This window comes from Punica granatum, chromosome 1 (assembly GCF_007655135.1).
Source record: "Punica granatum isolate Tunisia-2019 chromosome 1, ASM765513v2, whole genome shotgun sequence".
Lineage (NCBI taxonomy): Eukaryota > Viridiplantae > Streptophyta > Magnoliopsida > Myrtales > Lythraceae > Punica > Punica granatum.
In genome coordinates, this window is record NC_045127.1 from 37,088,381 (window position 1) to 37,109,704 (window position 21,324).

Below are 21,324 nucleotides of genomic sequence, written 5' to 3' on the forward strand. Positions count from 1 at the left end.
GAGGAATAAATATCGTCCCCCAGTACACCATGTTAGGTAGACACAACATAAATGGTATTGCTGAGAGACGAAACAAGATACTTAAGGATATGGTGAGGAGCATGATTAGTCGCACATGACCTTGATAGAATTACTCTAGGGAGAGGCGCTAAAGACCGCAACTTATTTAATTAACAAAGTGACCAAAGAAGGCAGTATCGAAAACCCCTTATGAATTATGGATGGACAAGAAACTTAATTTAAAGCATTTATGCATTCGAGGTTGTCCAGCTAAGGTAAGACAAATAGGCCAAATGAAATAAACTGGACTTAAAGACCATAAATTACTATTTGGTTGGCTACTTTAAAAGATCCAGTGGTTATAGATCCAGTGGTTATAGATTTTATGGTTCCGCTATTTAGTGATTCTTTTACGAGAAATGCCGTTTTTGAGGATGTTGAATTTGGGGGGAGCTAATGTTAATGATGTTGTCCTTGAAGGGATTTTGTTTCTCTTCCTAAACTTGTTGTTTTTGATATTGGTCAGGCAATAAATTCAGAATAATAGGACAAAATTTAAGTGCTCCCTATCCATTCTTAAGAAGCTATTCCAGAAGAACAAATTCAACAACCTCGAAAACATATGCTACCATGAATCTTTATGTCGGGAGACCCAAAGAAAGTGGTTTGCAAATTAAGAAAATTCATCGGGCTAAAGCTGACATCTCGTCAATGGTGTCATAAATTTCATCAAGTTATCATCTCATTTGGTTTCGAGACGAATGCAGTTGATGGATATAGATACCATAAGTTTAGTGTGAGTAAGTTTATTTGCATGAAAGATTGCAAATCAAGAGCTGCTCTTATTGCTAAAGGAGACAAGTTCAGACTCAATCAGTGCTCCAAGAATAAGTTTGAACAATTAAAGTTATCGCAGATTTTCTATGCATGTGCAATGGGAGTCTGGGAATCTAACGCATGCACAAGTATGTACACATTTGGACATTGCGTAGTACTTAAGTAATTCCGGTGTGGATCAATTTTAGTAAGCAGCCAAATAGATTTTCCGTTATTTATAAAGAACAAAACGCTTGATGCTCAATAAATCAATTCAGTTTGAGATCATTAAGTTTTCTGATTCTGATAGATGTCCAAATAGTTTAAGATCCACGTTTGGCTATGTTTATTTGTTGGTTGGAGGAGCCATCTCCTAGAGGAGTGATAAGCAAACGTTTACTAATACTTCAATGATGGTGGCAGAGTTCATAGCTGTTATGCGGCATCTAATTATAGAGTATGATTGCAAAATTTTGTCACTGGCTTTGAATTATGTAAAGTGTTGAAAGACCATTAAAGTTATCCTATGACAATAAGTTGACAGTCTTATATTCCAATAATAATTTCAGAGTGGTCAGTTATCTTTAGAGCACATCGGTACTACTTCCATGCTTGCAGATCCACTCACCAAAGCTTTAACACCCTCGGTCTTTCATGAGCATGTTGCTCATATGGGTGTTATGTCTCGTGAGGATACTATGGTCTCGTGGGAGGTTGTATTTTGATTGTAGTATTACATTATGGATATTTCCTACATAATAAAGTTTATACAGATTACAGTTTATAGTTTATTACACTTTGGATTAATTCTATTTGATCTCATTGAGGATTATAGTGGGCTAGTTGGAAATAGGCATGTTTAGATCACATTACATGTAATTTTCATACTGCGCACGCATATTTGATCTATGTCATTGGAAGTATTGATATGTGTGATCATTGATGGGTCTAGTCACGATATATATGTGGCGAAGATCGCTTTGGTCCAATATTAATATGTTCAATGGACAAGATTGTTTGAGATGTTTTTAAGGATAACAATTAAAGAGTACTCATAGGTTTAATTGTAATACATAACTCTTCGAAGAAATAGGCATGTTCAGATCACATTACATGTAATTTCCATACTGCGTACGCATATTTGATCTATGTCATTGGATGTATTGATATATGTGATCATTGATGGGTCTAGTCTCGATAACGAAGATCGCTTTGGTCCAATATTAATATGTTCAATGGACAAGATGTTTGTAAGGATAACAATTAAAGAGTACTCATATGGTTAATTGTAATACATAACTCTTCGGTGAAATAGGCATGTTCAAATCACATTACATGTAATTTCCATACTGCGCACACATATTTGATATATGTCATTAGATGTATTGATATATGTGATCATTGATGGGTCTAGTCACGATACATATGTGGCGAAGATCACCTTGGTCCAATATTAATATGTTCAATGGACAAGATTGTTTGAGATGTTTGTAAGGATGACAATTAAAGAGTACTTATAGGGTTAATTGTAATACATAACTCTTTGGTGAAATTATATGTTGGTCCAAGTGATAGATTGTCGAATTTTATTCAATGATGTAGCCCGACATATGTACTAATTGTCATGTATTTTGGGTTATCCTAATTGTAGACTCGATTAAGTGATCTAATAAAGTTTAAGATAATGGACCTTAATAATATCTCCGTAAACTATGGAATCTAAAGTGCAGATACCGCAATGTAATTTTTGGTTTTATGATGAGTTGAATTAGAAATTACATAATCTTAGGTACTCAGATGCAATTGAGGGTTTATCATCCCTGAGTCGTACATTAAAATGTAGTTTTCTGAGACCCCATTACTCCCCAGATTAACACGGCCTTGTGTATTGACTTGGAAGACCACATACCTATCCTTTACTGGAGTAACCCACGGTATGGGTTCACGTATGCTTTCGATCGGTTAATCTCTCGATGATCTAGCATGTGTGATTTTGGGGTTTTTGGAATTCGATTTTCCAACAAAACTAGATTAGTCGAGACTCATTGGGCTTCGGATACTAGGGTACGTATAGAAAAAAAATTGGTGATCAGTTGAAATACATTTTTTCATACTTAAATAAAAGAAATTATCTCACTGAGGTATGTCGATTTTGGTGGTTTGAAACTTGTTTCCTTGAAATAAGGCCTTGGATTTGAAACTTGTTAATGAAAAAAATTCCATGATTAGGAAGATTTTTTCTTTAATGAATTGGCTCGACCGAACCTGAATTAGTTGAGGTGCATTATCTTAATTTACCTACCCAACTCCAACACGAATTAGTCGAGGCACATTAGATTTCGAATCCCAAGTAATGCAAACTAAGAAATATATATATATATATATATATATTAGTCAATTTTAAAAAATTGTTAAAATAGAGGGGTAGGTCCCATGAGTGTACTTAGTAGAAACATAATTACAGTGAAACAAAAAAATGCTAGTGTAATTTTGTTGGCCATAAAATAGATCCATGGATTTAGTACAAATGCTAATATATATATATATATAAAGTTGTAACCTTGAATAGGGTTATACAAGTAAATTTCTATTGATATAGGGGAAGAAAGATCAATTAACTATAAAATAAATAAGGTTTAATATTTATATTAAATTTAACTTGAAAATAACAAATTCAGTAAATAAACTTTACTTGAATTAATTTATGTAGGTAGCTTTGCCCTCATTTTGAAAATTTTTATATGTAAAAAATTAATTATTAATTGCTAGGTTAACTGTACAATATATAAACGAACTAAAACTACATAACTACAAATTTCAATATATTATTAGATTAAAGCAATACGAATCTCCTATTATTTTAAATTTATGTTAGAAAATTAATTATTGCAAATAAAATTTATATTATATATAATAAATTAACTATTTTATGTGCATAAAACTACAACTATATATAGTTTGAGTCATGCATAAAATTTACTTGAATCAATCTATGTGAGTATTTTTCCCCTCTATTTGGAAAATATTATTTCTAAAAAAATTAATTTTCAAGTAATAGGTTAACTGTACGATCTACATAAACGGACTAAAACTTATAAGTACAAAGTTCAATATATTATTGATATATTGCAATACAAAACTCCTATCATTTTAAATTTATGTTGAAAAATTATTATAGCAAATAAAATTTATATTGTACATATCAAATTAATTATTTATGTGCATAATTAACAATAAAATTATATATACTTTAGATCTTGGACAGTTTATGAAAATTAATTTACTCAAAATAATACTATAATTAAATTTAAAAAGCATAAAAAATTCTCCATAAGAGATTAAAATTATAATCACATTTAAAATAAAATGTTTAACAAATCTCTGTAGAAAAATTACCCATGCAATGCACGGAAAAGAAGATGTGTGTAAATTAAAGTGAAGCACAACTAGTTTGATACAATGGTCAAAACATTTGCTATTTGATGCTATTTTTCGATGTGTATCCTGATATACAGAAATTTAACGGGTCCTGACTAATTTAGTTGGAGCTGCCTCGACCCACTAAGAGGTAAAACTTTCACAATAAAGAATTTTCTCCATTCCCAAGATTCGAACCTAAGACCTCAATTAAGGAGAACAAATGTAGAACCGCTTGAACTAACCATAGTCGGTGCTATTCAATGCTATTTATATATTTATTTATTCAACAATAGTTATAATCCAATTGCTTAGCTAAGTGATTGTGTAAAAAAGTAATTGCTCCATAAAACATCTAATCCCTCGTTAAAAACAAAAAACTCTCATCCTTACCTCCTACTCATTTCTTCCCATTATCTAATTATAACTAACATTTTAGCATTTATCCGATTAACTTTTATCAAATACTAGCTAACTTTTTCAGTACTTAATCAAATAAATCTATATATCTATATATAATTATAATAGTCAGAGCGAAATGTTGATAATACCATGTAGAATTTAGGTAGCTTATAATCGAGCGACTCTTAAAGTTTTTACCAATCACAATACGAATGACTTAGTTTTACTGTGCCACATCACTTATGAAATTATATAAGTTTTCCGGGTATGAAAGATGAAAATTCCTCTATCATGGTTTTAATAAATAACATAAAATACGAATCATTATTTGTGGATACACATTCTCAGCATCTTCACAAAAATAATGCACAAACTATCATATTCCTACAGACTATGAGAATTTATTTTTCTTAAAAGCACAAAAATAGACATTCACCTATCTATATTGTCACAAATCAGCAACCATATGAGAATGTAAAGGGTAAATTACAAAGAAAACCTAAGTTTTTAGAAAATTCTTAGTTTTGTCTTAAATATTATTTTGTAATTAAAAAAATCACATGTTTTCCAAATGTCTCATAAATGACCTCCCGTCACAAATTCCGTTATAATTTTCATCCCTTTGTTTAAATGGACGCTACGGGACCCACCAGATTTACATATCATCTAATCATTCTCGCTACCCGTTAGAAAAAAGGGTTAATCACACCAAAAATCACGAACTTTCACTGAATTCCCAAATCTAGTATAAACTCTCAAATTTCCCAAATATACCAGCACGTTACCAACGTTAGATCAAATATATCATCCGTCTTCAATTCCGTCACGGTTTCTGACGTGGCAACTACCGTCTGCCAACATGGCCTAATGATTTTTAAGCTCCAATTGAACAATGACAAGTGATCCTCTTGACCTAGCCGATTTTCCAAAAAGATCCATATATATATATATATATATATATATATAAAATTTTGACCTAACTATTTTGGAAAACTTGAGAAGTGGGGTGGGGGTGGTGCCCAACCCAGCTGAGGGCTCCCCGCCGGCCCTAGACCCTCGAGGCAAGGTGGCCCAAGTCCGGCCACCACGCCCGAGGGGTTGAGGGATGGAGGGAGGAGCCCCCAGTAGAGTCAGGGCCCCCTTCCCCTCTTCCCCTGTTTGGGGGCTCCTTCGCCGGCCCTCAACCCCTCAGGCGAGGTGACTGGACTCGGGTAAGGTGGCATTCAAGAGCTACGACATGAAACTGATGATTGTGCACTCGCTCGCCGAACAGGCTTTCCGCCTCTTCAACTTCAAATTGAGTTGTCAGCTACTTGTCTTCTTCTGCAATCTAACGCCAGACAACAGAGAGCAGGACGACTAGGGCTTTAACTTTCCCTTTACGGGCAGCTAGGAGGACGGAGACGAGAATTGCATGAGAATCGGGGAAGTTCTTACAAGAAAGTCCGGCAGGAACCCACTTACCAATGAGGTGTGCTCGAAAGGCATTCTCGAGAGATTTCTGGATGACGTCAACAATGGGAAACAAGGAAGTTTGCCCGCCGGACTTGTTGGATTGAGCTCGATCTCCATAGAGATGGAAATATGTGAGTTTGCCAACAGTGAGGGAGGGAATGGCATGGCTGAGGCGAAGATGGCGCAAAAGTTCAACGAGGTGGGTGATGCACTGGACCGCTGCTTAGGTTGTAGGAGGAAGACAAGAGACAAAAATATGGGCCAAATTTGAAAAATGAGAAATATTAGGATCTTCTTAAAAAAATGAGTGGGACCATAAATCCAAGTCGGGAGCCGTTAGTTGCCATGTCAGATACCGTAACTGAATTGAAGACTAATCATATATTTGGTCTAATGTGGGTAACGTGCTGCTAAATTTGGGAAATTTGAGAGTTTATGCTAGATTTGGGAATTGAGTACAAGTTTATAATTTTTGACGTGATTAACCCTAGAAAAAACCCAAAATTTTCAAAAACAATTTTCAATTTTGTCATAGATTTTGTTTTGTATTGAAAAAAATCATATATTTTCATAATGTCTCGAAAATAGCCTCAAGAATAACAAGAAACGATTGTAACCTCTTTGTTTTGCGAGAGATCCACGATTGAAACCTCTTTATTTTGCTATATTATTGATGCGATCGTAAAAGTCCAAAATTTTATCTCGAAACACCAATCCATGGGTTGACATTGAAGAAACAATATTAACTCGAGAAGCAAAATGTGCAAAAATTTATCTCGAGTATAAATCTAGAAGTTGTATACTTGCCCTTGCTATCCAATCAAACTGAATCCCGAGTACAATGATAATCCGTTCATTACTTTATGCTCTTAAATGACCTATTTGCTTCAATTCTTTCTTGGATTGCCTGGTCTGCATATGTTTAGAACCGGCACATAAATCCATATGGTGAGAAAATACCAATAAAAATTTGCCAACTCAAATGTGGGGCCCATCGATGCCTCTTCCACTTAACTCCGTCAATGAGTTAGTTCTGTTACTTCTTTTGAAAAAAAAAGGTAGCTTCTCTCTCTTCCCTCATATCTCACTGTCCTCTGTCACCTTTGGTCTTCTTCGACTATCCTCTCTCTGCCTTTCTCTCTTTCTCTCTCTCTCTCTCTCCTATCACCGATTTCCCCTCTCTCGTCTTCTCTCTACAAAACATGGTCACACCATTCCGTTCAATGACCACTGCATCCTCTTTCTCTAAAAAAGCGAGAGAAACCACAGTTCGGGAGTTCTGAATATGTGGCAAACCGGCCACCAGCTAGTCGCCTGTGATCGGATTCCCTCAGCTTGTTCCTCCTCAAAGCACCGGTCCCTCCATCCCACCTTTTCCTCTCCATTACTATTCCCACAGGAATCGGATTGTTCCAAGTTCTTGCAGGATCGGATTATTTATAGATTTGGATGATATATGATCCATGATTTTGTTCTGGGGTTAGGAGAATTTGGGCATCGAAGATAGTTTAGAATTTGGGTTTACAAAGTCCAAGTTCCCTTCTTGATTTGCTCCTAGTGTACTAATAAATAGTTGAATTGATCGGATTGAATGCTCTACAACTTTTATTTTTTGCACACAATCGGTTATGGTCGTGAAGAAGAACCATAAGAGAGATGAAAGTCGAACAAAAGAAGACAAAGGAAGAGAGAGAAGTGAGAGAGGACGGAAGAGAGAGAAGATGCTAAACATTTCTTTTCTAAAAATAAACATGAAACATTTCCTCACCATATAGACTTATGTGCTGGTGAGGTTGGACCAACCAATATTCTCTCCACAAATATATAACTAAATAATCATATCGGGCTCCGGTTGACGTCAAATGTTTCTTATAATAGGCCCTTGAAGTTATTTTTGAGGCTTTTTGAAAACTTATGATTTTTATAATTACAAAATAAAATTCGTGACAAAATTGAGAAATTTTTTGTAATTTAGATTTTTTTATGTAAGGGATAATGAGAGTGATGAGATGATATGTAAATATGGTGGGTCCTATAGCATTCACATAGGCAAATGGAAAATGATAACGGAAGTTGTAACTGTAGGTCATTTATGAAACATTTTGAAAACGTGTGGTTTTTTATGTTGCAAAATAAAATTTAGGATAAAATTGAGAATATTTAAAAAATTAGTTTCTTTTTGGTAATTTATCCAAATAACTTTAACCGAAATAGGATTAATAAGAAATATATCTTAACCATATATGTGGTCACAAACTCAAGAAAAAGAATACTAACTAAACCTTTATTAAATGGAAACATTTTATATTATTTATATGCTTCAATCATCATTTCACCATCCCTCGCAACTACTATTGTACAGGCCTTCGTCTAGTTTTATAACTAAGCCCAACCTTCGCCTTGATTGTACATTTATGTAAATATAGAGGAGCATCCATTGAAAAGCAGATCTCCTTCATATGGATCGATCTATTGCTAGTACCAATTTGAAAAATGTATTCCAAACGAGAATTTTCCCAATTTCAAGGTATGAAGTTGCGAGGGATGTCAAACTTCGGGGTGTGATTTAGCCAGACATAAACTTCAAGATACGAAAGATAATTTTTCCTTTCTTGCTCCGTCTTCTCTCTCTCTCGCATCCGCAGCTCAGCTGTGAGTTGGAAGAAGACGTCACTCAGCTCTCTGCAAAAGAAGGCATTGAATCTTCTTCGAGCAGATAGGAGAAGAGATCAACAATGGATGCTCTGAGGAAGCAAGCAAGCAAGCTCCGAGAGCAAGTCACCAAACAGCAACAGGTCCCCCGCTGCCACTTTTTTGACTTTTCCGTTTCTTCCATCTGTTTCTGCGTCTGTAGCTGGCTACTCAGCGTCTGAACTGAAACGGTGAATTCAAATCGTGACTTTGTTCAATTATCTTATTCTGGGTGATTCTTATTGGCAATTCAATTATGCGGTCGGATCAGGTCAATGTAGTCCAGTGGAGGCAGTTGCTAGTGTGACATTGATGCGTTCGCTCTGAAAATGTGTGGAATTTAGGGATTATTTGCTGGATTTATGTATAATTCGAGAACCTTAAGTGGTGATTTGATATTCGAGTTGAGCATGGGGCAACAACGGGGAGGGGGACCGAATCCTGCAGAAGATAAATCGCTTACCATCTCATTTCTCAGATAAACGGATCGGATTCCTGTTAACTATGATATCATCTTTATGTTGTCCGTTTTTGGCAAATTTCCAGCTTGAAATTACCAAATTCATCTTTGGATAGGTGTTAATTGTTTTATGCTCGCGTTGTAGAGTAGACCTGCAATTGTACTTTTTGGATTGGTATATATGCTTTAGCTGTTGAAAGAGGTATTCGTAGAGAAGTTCGAGGATGTTGGCTTTCTTTTTGATGAAATTGGCTTTTTTTTTTGTTTTGACTCTGCTACAAATGTGGAATGCAGGCTGTTATAAAGCAGTTCAGTGGGACTGGCTATGAAAGTTCAGCTGTGATGGTTATTGACGAAATTGAGATGCAGAGACATCAACAGCTAGATAAACTTTACAAGGCCACTCGAGCAGGAAGGGTAAAGTTGTCGAAACTCTTCAACTGTCGTGCTGATTTATCCTGATCAGGGTGGTCATTTTATAATCCTTTAGTTGAATTGGTGGTTCTTATATTGCTGTTGATAAATCAAATTTGCCTATACATTCGTTCCTTCACTTTGAATGTTGTGTAACTCCTGATAGAGAACAATGCAATCGGCGAGCAGAGCTGGTGAATTGCTCATTACGATGCACATCGTGCTAGTATCAGGAATAGGCTGGCATCAAGAATCTTAAGTTATGTAAATTATGGAATTCAATCAAGAGATTACTTTGAAAAGGAATGGCTTCGCACATAAATAAATGTTGATCCTTAAGATCCTATACATTTCAAGTTCACGTATGCTGCGAAGTATGCTATGTATTGTTTTCGCCTTCCAAAGCACCAAATTGCTTTGTTTCTCCTTTTTTTTTTTAAATTTTGATAGTGGTGCCTAACTGATCATTTCTGTAAGTGCCAGCTTTGAGATCTTGGAAAATTTCTATTCAGACTACTTTTGTAACTGTCGCTTGTATATCTCAGGAATTTCAAAAAGATATTGTAAAGGCAGCAGAAGGATTTACAGCAATAGGTTATAAAAATATTGAGACAGGTATCACAAGCCCGATTTCCTCAGCAGCCACTTTATGTGTTTTATTCTATAAATAATTATGTTAGTAAATTAAGTTTAGTTTTTTCTTCTCATTTGCCCTGTCAATCAAGTAGCATTTTTTTAAAAGTTTTTGTAGCCTTGCAATTGATTTCTGGCTATACTTAAAGTTTCATTTTTGCTGTTTTCAATTAATATCTATATTGGTCAGGGTCCAAGTTATCTGAAGACTGCTGCAAGTACGGAGCTGAAAATATTAATGACAATATTTTAGCAAAGGCAGCCGCTATATATGGTGATGCCCGTAAACATGTAGAAAAAGAACAAGAAGACTATAATAAGCTGTTATATTCTCAGGTCAGTGCTTTATCAGCTTCTTCCATCTAATAGAGTCTGAAACTAACATCTTTTTACCCCTCTTGGTGCAGATTTTCTGCAACTTATGTCTTTTGCTTATATCGACACGTTTAATCATTTCCTAGGGAACCACTTTGGGTCATATAAGTGTTTCAAAGTTACCTGAAATTGTAATTTCTTGTATAAAGGTTTTAATTGTATATAGCTCTACATTTATAGGGCCAATTCAATATTTACCACATTGAATCTTGTTCAATATGAATCTTAACTTTCTACCATTTTCAGATTTTGGAACCCCTGAGAGCAATGATAATGGGCGCTCCTTTAGAAGATGCCCGTCATCTCGCTCAACGTTATAGCCGTATGAGACAGGAAGCAGAGTTGCAGGTAATCAGAAACTATGTTGTCCTTATTATTTTCTTTCCATCAATGAATCTTGGCTGTCACTGAGTTTCTGCTGGAACTCATTTTCTGCTAAATTTCATGGTTTGTGTGGCCTAGTGCGTGAGGTCATTCTTAATGATGGATTGGGAAAGTTTGCAGGCTACAGAAATTTCTAGAAGGCAAGCAAGGGTCCGCGAATCTCCCATTCCTGACAATGTTGCCAAGCTGCATGTCGCTGAAGCGAAGATGCAGGAAATTAAAGCTAACATGGCAATTCTTGGTAAGGAAGCTGCATCAGCATTGGCTGCTGTAGAAGCACAGCAACAAAGGCTTACTTTCCAGAGGCTAGTTTCCATGGTAGATGCCCAAAAATATACCATAAAGTCAATTTATATTTCTGATGATTCATTTTCCCTCTGTTACATTCTCTGTTGGGCTTCATCTCGGCAGGTCGAAGGAGAAAAGACCTTCCATCTCAGAGTAGCTGCTATACTTGGTGAGGTTGAAGCTGAGGTTGGTTCCGGGCCATATTTTTCTCAATGAGTTTGTTTTCTTTTACCAAGGAAATGTAGTGCTATATCTTGATTTTGAACTTGTCTGCAGATGGTTTCGGAGAAGCAGCATAAGGAGTCTGCTCCTCCTGTTTCAACAGAGATTCACACAGAGAAGACATCATACTTCTTAGCTGAGGTTTGTCTAAACAATTCAGAAAATTTATCTATGTTATAGAAATAATGTTTAATGCTCAACCAGTAACTCTATTAAAATACTTTTATAGTGAGTATTCCAAGGAAAGGAGTGTTGGAGATTAATGCAATTGCCTATTTGAGTTGAGTGGCATAAGTTTGGAAAGTAAAGAAGTTAAGGTTTGGATAAGGTGAAACTCTACTTTCCAGCTTTTAAAAGAGAAATGCTTTTGAATACTTTTCCTAGGAGATAATCAACAGCAGTAAGAAATTCATATTTGAGAAATTGAGGTGAAAATTGAAATTTGCTGACGCATCGCTTCTTTGTAATAATCTTAGCATTTAAAAATATTTGATAATGACGGATGCCTGGGCTTCGCCCTACTGAGGCTACATGATTGGTATACAGTCATGTAGGCTGTGCAGGTGGCTCCATATGGAGTGTACACCTGCATGGCTTCTCAAATGGCCCAATGAATATGTATGAATCCCACTAAACAGTAGTAACTCAAAAAAATTACAATTATTCTACAGCTACCAATCGAGTGGATATTGGAAGTTACAACCAATTTGAAGGCTCTTCAGTATTTTGTTGTAACGTTCAGTTTTTCTCATATATAGAGGTTGGCACTGCATAATATTTGTCAAAACTTTCGATGGAGAACAAAATTGTGAACCTCAGAGATCACTGACTGTTTTCATGTTTGCTATTGCAGGCAATGCATCCTTTCAGTGCCGAGACAGAAAAAGAACTAAGCCTGGAAGTGGGTGACTATGTAGTTGTTCGAAAGGTATTGTTCTGTCGATGAATTTGTTGGATAGATAGGTTGACCCAGCAGTAAACAAGATGATGTTGAAGAGCATCTCTGAGCAAGTCACATACAAAGTTTCACCACATATGGCCAGTTTTAATTTTCTAATATTCGATGGAGTAAAAGATGTTGTACAACTTGACAGGTGAGTCCATCAGGATGGTCAGAAGGCGAATGTAAGGGCAAAGCTGGATGGTTCCCCTCGGCATACGTGGAGAAGCGACAGAGGGTTCCTACAAGTAACGGCACGACAGAAGCGTATTGATCAATTTGGACTGACTTTGGTTTCGTAAATGTGACCTGAAAATGAAAGGTACCTTTTGTTCTGTTGTGTGCAAATAGCTTCTCTTATCAGCTGTTAGGTGTTTCTTCCAATCATGCTGTGTTGTCTCTTAATGTTATATTAGAAAAAAAAAAAACATATTTGATGTGAATTACAGTACGTAATTCTTTGAATGACGAAACATTATTTGCTGAATTTGAGTATCATAAATATATTTAGACTCAGTTGATAATTACCATGCCATGGAATAGTTTTGTCCTTGCTTAGTAAACTTTGTGTTTGGAGTGCCATTCGGGATTATCTCAAAAGGTTGTCCGTATCATATACTACAGAATTAACCGCATTGCATTGAATGGGCTTGCTTTCGGTTTGCTTGTTCTAAAAGTAGGGCTTGGACAAAGAAGACAAACTACTGCTATTAGGTTTGTATGTCACAAATTCTGGCGGTTTTATTGGTCCACAATGAAACCAAGCTCGCTAGGACGTTTCTTTGCTAACTATGAATTGGTTAATCGAACTAGGGGCACATCTTCTATCTTCTATATAAGCTAAAGTAGAGTTTTAAAAGGCTCCATAAAAGAGAGTAGCAAACACAAGTCTACTCTTAGGAGTGAGGTTTTAATATATTGACTCAAATCAATTTTTTATTATAGCTTATATGTTAAAACATATAGATATCTTTAGATATAATTTATTTTATATGAGTAGCCCTATTAGGTTACTACTAAGTTAGTACTAAAATACAGACCTACAAGAATTAGAAAAAGAATGACCTATTTTCTATTTGATTTATTTTATTTTATAATACTCTTTCACCTTTACAAAATTCTTTCTTATTTTTTCATTTGTGTTTCCTTTTTATATTAAGCATAGAAATATTTTTTTGGGAAAATTTAATAAAGTAAGTTTTTAAGAAAAATTATCCTTTCATGCAATAAAAATATCCCAATCAATAAAAATGTCCCAATGAATCCATGGTTTAGAGCTAGTAAATTATCTAGTGAAAACTCCCAAATTACTTTTATTTCTTATTATATGCATATATAATAATTATGAAATTATAGAAAAATAGATCTTAGCAATTAATTGATGCAAAATCTAGCAAGTTGACCGACTCTATTCATTTGACACTAAAAGTGTTTTTTTTCAAGTATATATATATATTGGAGAAAAGAAAAATGATAGAGGGCTAAATGTGAACAATTAAGAAAAGGTTGGGAATAATGTTCAGCTCTAAAAATAATTTACAATGAAAATAGAAAATTAGAAAAATTTGAAGACTAATTTTTTTATAAGTACAAAAAAAAAAGAAAATAATTGTGTTATCCGGTAATTATCCGATAATCAAATCAACAAATTCTTAAATATTTTAGTTAAATATAAACGATCATCATGATGAACATAAACTTGAAGGTTGCGGCAAAGCGCGGGTTTTTAATACTAGTCTCTCTACAAAATACGGTTATTAATATGTTGCGCAGAGCTGCAAAAGCCTCGCAAAAACCCTCCTTCGGGTGCGACATCAAAATCAGAAAGGCATCTTTGTGTTTTTATCCCAGTAAACCTTTCCCATTGCTCTCCTACCTTGAGGCACTGGCATACCAAAGAAGCATAAGCGCCATCAGTGATCTTCAACGCATCGTGCCTCCCTTGCTCGGCAATAACTCCATTCTTCACCACTGCAATGATGTCCGCATTCTTGATGGTGGTAAGCCGGTGTGCCACCACCACAGTCGTTCGATTCACCATCACACGGTCTAGTGCATCCTGGACCACCCGCTCCGACTCAGCATCCAGTGCACTTGTGGCCTCGTCAAGCAGGAGGATTCTTGGGTTCTTTAGAATTGCCCTCGCGATTGCAATCCTCTGCTTCTGGCCACCTGACAGCTGCACTCCCCTCTCCCCAACGGATGTGTCATAGCCCTGGGGAAGGGACGATATAAAGTTGTGGGCGTTCGATGCCTTGGCGGCAGTTATGATCTCCTCCTCGGAGACATCGCCCTTTTTCCCGTAGGCTATGTTGGCATGGATGGTCTCGTTGAAGAGGATCGGCTCCTGGCTCACCAATCCCATTTGTTGCCTCAGCCAGCTCAGCTTGAACTTTTGGACCGCCACTTCATCCAACAGAACACGCCCGGAGTTGGGATCATAGAACCTCTCTATGAGGCATATCACTGTTGATTTTCCACTGCCGCTTTCCCCGACCAAGGCAACAGTCTACAAAAATAAAGTAAAATTTTGTTTACTGGAGCAGATCCCCACTGTAACAGACAATTTTATGCAAGTTTTCTCTTCTTGTTACCTTCCCGGCAGGTATGCTTAGGCAGAGGTCTTTGAAGATCTGCACATCCGGTCTCGTAGGGTACTTGAAGCTGACATGCTCAAGCTCAATATTTCCAGTAATTGTTTTGAGGGTGATACCCTCATCTTTGCTAGAATCGATCTTAGGTTTGCTGTCCAAGATGTCGAAAATTGAAGCTGCTGAATCTTTGGCCTTGTTGGTGTCAGGGGCCACTGCACTTGTGTGTGATACCCCAACTGCTGAAATTGTCAGAGCAAAGAAAGCCTGCAAAGACATTTGTGTACTCAGATTGTCTGAAAAGAAAATGAATAAGTCGAGAATAGTCTAAGAAAGCCGTTTCTTGTTTTACCTTGAAGACCTCTCCAAATGTAGCCTGCCCGTGTTTCACCAGTACAGCTCCGATGTAGAAGCAGAACGCATTTGCACAATAGAGGAATAGGAAGGAGAAGCCGTAACCAGTCCCACTAACGAGTCCAAGCCTCACTCCGTGCTGCTCAGGGGCCTCACACTTCTTCTGGTACAGATCCATGACCTTACTCTCAGCGCAGAATGAGGCTACGGTTCTTATGCTGCCGACTGCATCATTTGCCACCTGACTCGCTTCCTCATACTTCGCCTGAAAAAACCAGACATGAATAGTCAGTGTGTTTATAACTGATGCCACTGTCCTCGCAACACTGTCGGGTTCTATAGGGCAGGTGAGCAAGCCTCTTAATTGCATACCTTGGCGTCTGCACTGAACCCCTTGAGGAATTTCGCCTGAATATAGCCCTGTACGAGCATGAAAGGGGAAACTGAGAGAACTACGAGGGCCAACTTCCAGTTGGCAGTGAATGCAATGAGGAGACCTGCTGTAATTGTTGCTATGTTTTGGACAATGATGGCCAGGGCGTCACCGACTATGCCGCGCATGATTGATGCATCAGTAGACAATCTTGCACCGATAGCACCACTGCAAAGAGGAAATAAATGAAAGAACGACAAAGCTTTCAGGACATGATGCAAGTGTCAGAATATGGTGGCGACGTCTAGTAATGTAACAACGGGAAATATAGCGGGTACAGAAGGATCAGACCTTGAATTTGCAGGGTCTTCGAACCAGCTGATCTCATGGTGCACAACCTTCTGAAATGTCATGTATCGTATCCTCTGTATCAATTTCCCCCCTGCAATCCCAAAGAAGAAGTTCTGAACTGGAATGGCTACCAGGGTGATGATCCCCATCGCGACATAAATGATCGCCCAGAACCTCGAGTCCTTCCACAGCTCATGTGGTGGCTCATAGAACATTTTGATTGCTGAGGACAGTAAAAGCCCGAAAACAGGGAAGATAACCCCATGGATTGCCGCAGCCACTGTTCCAAGCAGCAAGACTCCCACCTCAGGCTGGTTCAGGCAGGCGAGTCGCCAGATTGAGACCTTTTGCCGCCTCTCTAGGTCCTGCTCTGTCGTCCTTGCCTTATGCCCCTCAGACTGCTCTTCCTCCTCTGTTTCCTGGATGCTGATGGGCCCAGGGATGCCAAAGTTGATAGTGAATGATCGGCGGCTACCCGAGGAGCCCCTACTTATGGAGCACCTCATCGAATTTCTACCGCACATGGACCGTGACAGGCCCTTGTCCAATTTGAAGCTCGGTTCTAGTTTATCAGCTTCTGGGCCTCCAGTTACTTCTGGTTCATTTGATCCTTCTTGAAGGCGGACAAGCTGAGAGAAAGCTCCCTTGGGGTCTTTGATCAACTCCGTGTGCCTTCCTGAAGTTCGCAGTTTAAGTTACTCATTCAGTTACCCGACTGACCACAGTTTAACACATCAAGAAACTTGAAACACTGAAAAGGACTAAATTGTCTCACCATGCTCTATGATTTTGCCCTGGTGCGCAACTGCTATAATATCAGTCTTCCTAATGGTCGTCAGCCGATGTGCAACCACAACCGTGGTTCTATTCGCCATGACATTGTCCAAAGCATCCTGGACGATGTGCTCAGACTCTATATCCAGTGCGCTTGTGGCCTCGTCGAGGAGGAGAATTCTTGGGTTCTTGAGAATGGCCCTCGCAATTGCAATCCTTTGCTTCTGTCCTCCAGACAACTGGGTACCGTGCTCCCCAACCATTGTGTCGAGTCCCTAAACAAGGAAATAAGTCCAGGTCAGTCACCCTGACCAAGCAAACGGTTATTTATTTGGTCGTCGTTTGGCATCAACTTGTCCATTGCTTTAGGCCAAGGAGTTGTATGGACAGAAAGAGTGTAAAACCACCTTTGGCAGCTTATCGATAAATTTTGCAGCATTGGCGAGTTCGATAGCAGTTCTAATCTCTGCATCGGTGGCGTTTTCCTTCCCATAAGCAATGTTCTCTCTTACGCTGGTCAAGAACAGAATAGGCTCTTGACTTACTAGACCTATTTTCTGCCTAATCCCCTTGAGCTGAAGCTTCTTTAGGTTAACACTATCTATGAGCACTTCGCCAGAGTTGGGATCATAGAACCTCTCGAGAAGGCTAATCACAGTTGACTTCCCGCTCCCACTCTGCCCCACCAGTGCTGCAGTCGTTCCACTTGGTACGTACAATGAGAACCCTGAGAATATCTGCACATCAGGCCTTGCAGGGTACCGGAAGTACACATCCCTTATTTCGATATCACCCTTGATATCTTCCAGCACCATCCCTGAGGTGTCTGAAGCATCAATCTTCGGTTTCCTCTTGATTGTCTCAAACATTTTATAAGCAGCTGCCTGCCCCGAGGCAAATGCATTGAGCGACGGAGATGTCTGGCCAAGGGACCTAAGTCAAGCAGACACAACAAACTGACAAGAAAAGATATTACTGCACACCCTCTCTCCTCGAGAAAAAGGGAAGATATTAATGAACGGGATCAGCTACGTACAGTCCACCGGTCATAATGGCCATGATGACATTGATGATCTGCCCGCCATTGTAGCCCTTCTGGATAATCAACTTGGAGCCATACCATATCGCAAGCCCGTAAGTAGAGAAAACAATCAACAACATTGTCCCAAGCCCCATCCCTGAGACCATCGCCTGTTCTACTGTGGTTTTATAGGCAATTTTTAGCTTCTCATTGTACTTCTCAATCGCACTCTTTTCCCCAGTGAAGGAAGCGACCTGAAATTTGTATGAATATGAATCGGGAATAGATGCACGATAAGAGTTTCAATTGTTGGAATAGCATTTTAAGAATTCGGGAGCAAAAAAGAAAGGGGAGTTTGTCTGCCAATGAGACTCTGAGGATCTTACCGTTCTAATGGCTCCGACCGTCTGCTCAACGACATTCCCAGCCTCGGCATAGGCAGCCTGCCCGAGGCTCGACATCTTCGACATGATCAGTGCCATGGTTCCACCAGCACACACGATCAAGGGAATGCAAGCAAGCAAAACGACAGCTAGGAGCCACCCTCTTATAAAAGCGATCACAAAGCCTCCTAAGAAAGTCGACATGAGCTGTATAAACTTCCCGACCTATCAAAACACAATATTTTATCTTCTCTTCGGTGAGGATTTTCAATCTTTAAAAGCTAACAATTTTCGAGTAACTTAATAAGAGCATGCGATGAAATACACCTTCTCTCCCATTGCATCTTGAATGAGGATGGTGTCTCCGGACATTCTCCCGATGACCTCTCCAGTGGTCGTTTCGGTGTCAAAGAAGGCAACGTCCTGTGTCAGTATTGTTTTCAGATACAGGGCTCGAATACGAGTGGCTTGCCTCTCCCCAGTTATCATCCAGCACGACACCTCTGCATGGGATAGAATATGTACCGTGTCATTGAGCTTCAAAAATTAATCGCCAACTTAACGGGTAGGCATGAATTAACATTAGTCATGCAGGCGCTTAGACACTCACGTAGAAATGAGGCTACAGCAGCATAGGCAGCCAAATACAAGAACCAAACTGCTATCTGCAATTCCCAAAAAAAAAAATAAATAAATAAATAAATTGTAGGGTCAGCCTGAATTAAATTATTCAATTTCAAGCAAAAAGGAAAAGAAAGAAAAGGTCATAACTCCTCTGTTTATAAGAATTGATCGGTTAGGAGGATTATTACGAAGATTCAGCATAGCACTCGTCCTTTTGGAATATATATAGTAGTGGTCGCCGAATGCGGTCGTGAAAGGTGAATAGTGAAGTAATGATCTCGATTGGAGATTAGTACCATAATGCATCCATCCACTTACAAGATGAATGAACCCGAAAGTACAGTCGATATTGCGTCCAATTACTCAAAAATTCTTGAAAGGAATGATTCAACCAAACATCCAAATCGAACCTTTTGTCGGCCATAGAAATCAAAGTGAAATTGTGTGCGGGAATTGGTTAAACTTTATTAGCGTGGAAGAAATGACAGGCGTCCCCCCCCCCCCCCCGACCCTACACAAAACAAACAAAATAGATATGTAGTTTGCGCACGCCATTTTGATTTTAATCACCAAATTAATTATGTTGCACTCTCCAAACTCTAATCCTAATTCAAGTGATTAAGCCCAAGTAATGACAAATTAATCACTGGCATGATTAAAGAAGGCCAAATAAGAAGAACAATTGATTGAAGCGTGGAGATGTGGTGTGGGACCCGTAATGTGACAACATTCCCATATCGTGAGCATTGTCAGAGCCAACAGGAAATAATAATTAGAACTTAGATTTTCCAAGCCTTAAATTAACCGCAGCAGAATTTCCAAGCCGTTAATTAATCAATTAATGCATGGATGGATGGATTAATAATAGTTTGATTAGGTTTACCTTGGATACTTCTTTGACGACCTCGGACTGAGCGGAGGAGCCGAAAGAGTTGATGATCTTGCCGAAGATGGGCGTCATGAGAGGCTGCGACAGCCCGTTTGCCCACTGCAGCAACTGTCCCCAGCGTCATCAGGATCATGTCGAGCTGGTCTGCAAACGAGAACAGCTTGAAGAAAGACACTTTGTTCTGGGCAGCCTGTTCCTTGGCCCCATTCTTCTTCTTCTTCTCGTCATTGTTGCTCATATCATTGTGATCTTGCCAGGATTTTCCCACTTCCACTGGCGACACGCCATTTCGATCATCGCCTCTCATAGTTTGGGGGATATAGATCCTTCTCTTGATGATTTAGGGCCTCCTCTAAGCCTGATAGGGTTTTCCAAAATTCAAGAATAAATTGAAACAATTATATCAACCGTTCAAGAAGAGAGCTAGGAGCGTCCAACACAAAAAATTTCATTTTTTCTTGTGATTTTGGAAAATAATGGAAGGGTATACACTCTTATATATATATATATATATATATATATACAGGAACATAATGATTATATTTATCGTTATGTTTTTTCAATGACTCTTGGTTCAAGAGTTTTATGGTTTGTGAAGAGTTTTTTAGGGGAATGTCCCGCTCTTCAGTGGTTATGGTGTAATCAGTTTTTGAAAATATTTGGAATTTTAAGTTTTTATAAATCTGTTTTGAAGCGATTTTTGGGATTTCCCAATCATCGATAGATTTATCAAAACATTCCAAATTGACCTCTTCTCTGTTGAGAACATAATCATTATCGAAATTATTTTCAGAAGAGCATGTACTCGAAGAACTTGCTTTAAACCAATCCATATTTCAAAAACAATAAACCTTCCAGTCTTCTCAAACATTTATCAAGACTTTCTATACTTTTGCATATCAGTTTCCTGCCCTTAGGGTATTCCATACCTATCCTAGACGAAAGCTCTAGAGATCTATAGAACCAATAGCCTAGAGATGGTTTGAAGATGATAATCCGTATCTAACTCTCCTACCCAGCTTCTCTCAAGATCAAGATCTAAGACTTACCTGGACGAACGGCAGATTCCTCACACGGTGTTTCCCTGCAGGTTCTTAGCACATCCCTAACCAACTGTTGTACCTGGTTTTAACAATAATAGTAGACAGACAAACTCAGTAAGACTCTCTATAGATCTATCTCCTATCCCAACTGCTGTAACTAGACGAACGATAATGCACAAGGATAACTCTACTCCAGTCGATAACCTCCATCTACTTAGACGGTGTTCATAACACTACCGGGCCATCGCATCCAATTTTTCCCCTGAACACTGCCCTACCCGTCGGGACTTACAAAACGGGGACACCTTAGGACTTCCCCCCAGGTTCCTATGAACGGTGAATGTGTAGGGTCCATTAGAGCGACTGGATGGACATTAGAGCCTTTTGCATTACTTCTTATGCTAGCATCAGTTCATTGTGATAT

At 38.3% G+C, this 21,324-nt stretch overlaps 2 protein-coding genes across 3 annotated transcripts; one reads left to right on the forward strand and one right to left on the reverse strand.

Moving 5' to 3' along the window:
- Window positions 1–8,607: 8,607 nt before the first annotated feature.
- On the forward strand, window positions 8,608–13,024 carry LOC116190973 (SH3 domain-containing protein 3). 2 transcript variants are annotated; one of them, XM_031520206.1, is made up of 10 exons: window positions 8,608–8,885; window positions 9,536–9,658; window positions 10,201–10,270; window positions 10,479–10,624; window positions 10,910–11,011; window positions 11,168–11,365; window positions 11,459–11,521; window positions 11,612–11,698; window positions 12,229–12,317; window positions 12,411–12,485. In XM_031520206.1, exons 1-9 carry the CDS (start codon window positions 8,826–8,828, stop codon window positions 12,313–12,315), a joined length of 936 nt encoding a protein of 311 aa, XP_031376066.1. In that variant the 5' UTR covers window positions 8,608–8,825; the 3' UTR covers window positions 12,316–12,317; window positions 12,411–12,485. The 2 variants fall into 2 exon arrangements, with proteins under 2 accessions (XP_031376066.1, XP_031376065.1); XM_031520205.1 differs by lacking the exon at window positions 12,229–12,317 and adding an exon at window positions 12,652–13,024 and having other exon boundaries at window positions 8,633–8,885.
- A 1,161-nt stretch (window positions 13,025–14,185) lies between these two features.
- LOC116190995 (ABC transporter B family member 9-like) lies at window positions 14,186–20,280 on the reverse strand. Its single transcript, XM_031520207.1, is given in 13 exon segments — window positions 14,186–15,006; window positions 15,092–15,355; window positions 15,441–15,707; window positions 15,815–16,043; window positions 16,167–16,842; window positions 16,942–17,215; window positions 17,348–17,873; window positions 17,977–18,215; window positions 18,348–18,569; window positions 18,672–18,847; window positions 18,955–19,009; window positions 19,852–19,953; window positions 19,955–20,280. Coding segments are annotated over 13 exon segments (4,008 nt in total). The 5' UTR covers window positions 20,165–20,280; the 3' UTR covers window positions 14,186–14,238.
- Between the last annotated feature and the right edge of the window lie 1,044 nt (window positions 20,281–21,324).

What these genes read in the sequence shown, in the direction of transcription:
- LOC116190973 (XM_031520205.1), top strand. Translation starts at nt 8,826, where the DNA reads ATGGATGCTCTGAGGAAGCAAGCAAGCAAGCTCCGAGAGCAAGTCACC. An exon ending in ATAAGCTGTTATATTCTCAG is followed by an intron (nt 10,625 to 10,909) that starts GTCAGTGCTTTA and finishes TACCATTTTCAG; the next exon opens with ATTTTGGAACCCCTGAGAGC. An exon ending in ACTATGTAGTTGTTCGAAAG is followed by an intron (nt 12,486 to 12,651) that starts GTATTGTTCTGT and finishes ACAACTTGACAG; the next exon opens with GTGAGTCCATCAGGATGGTC.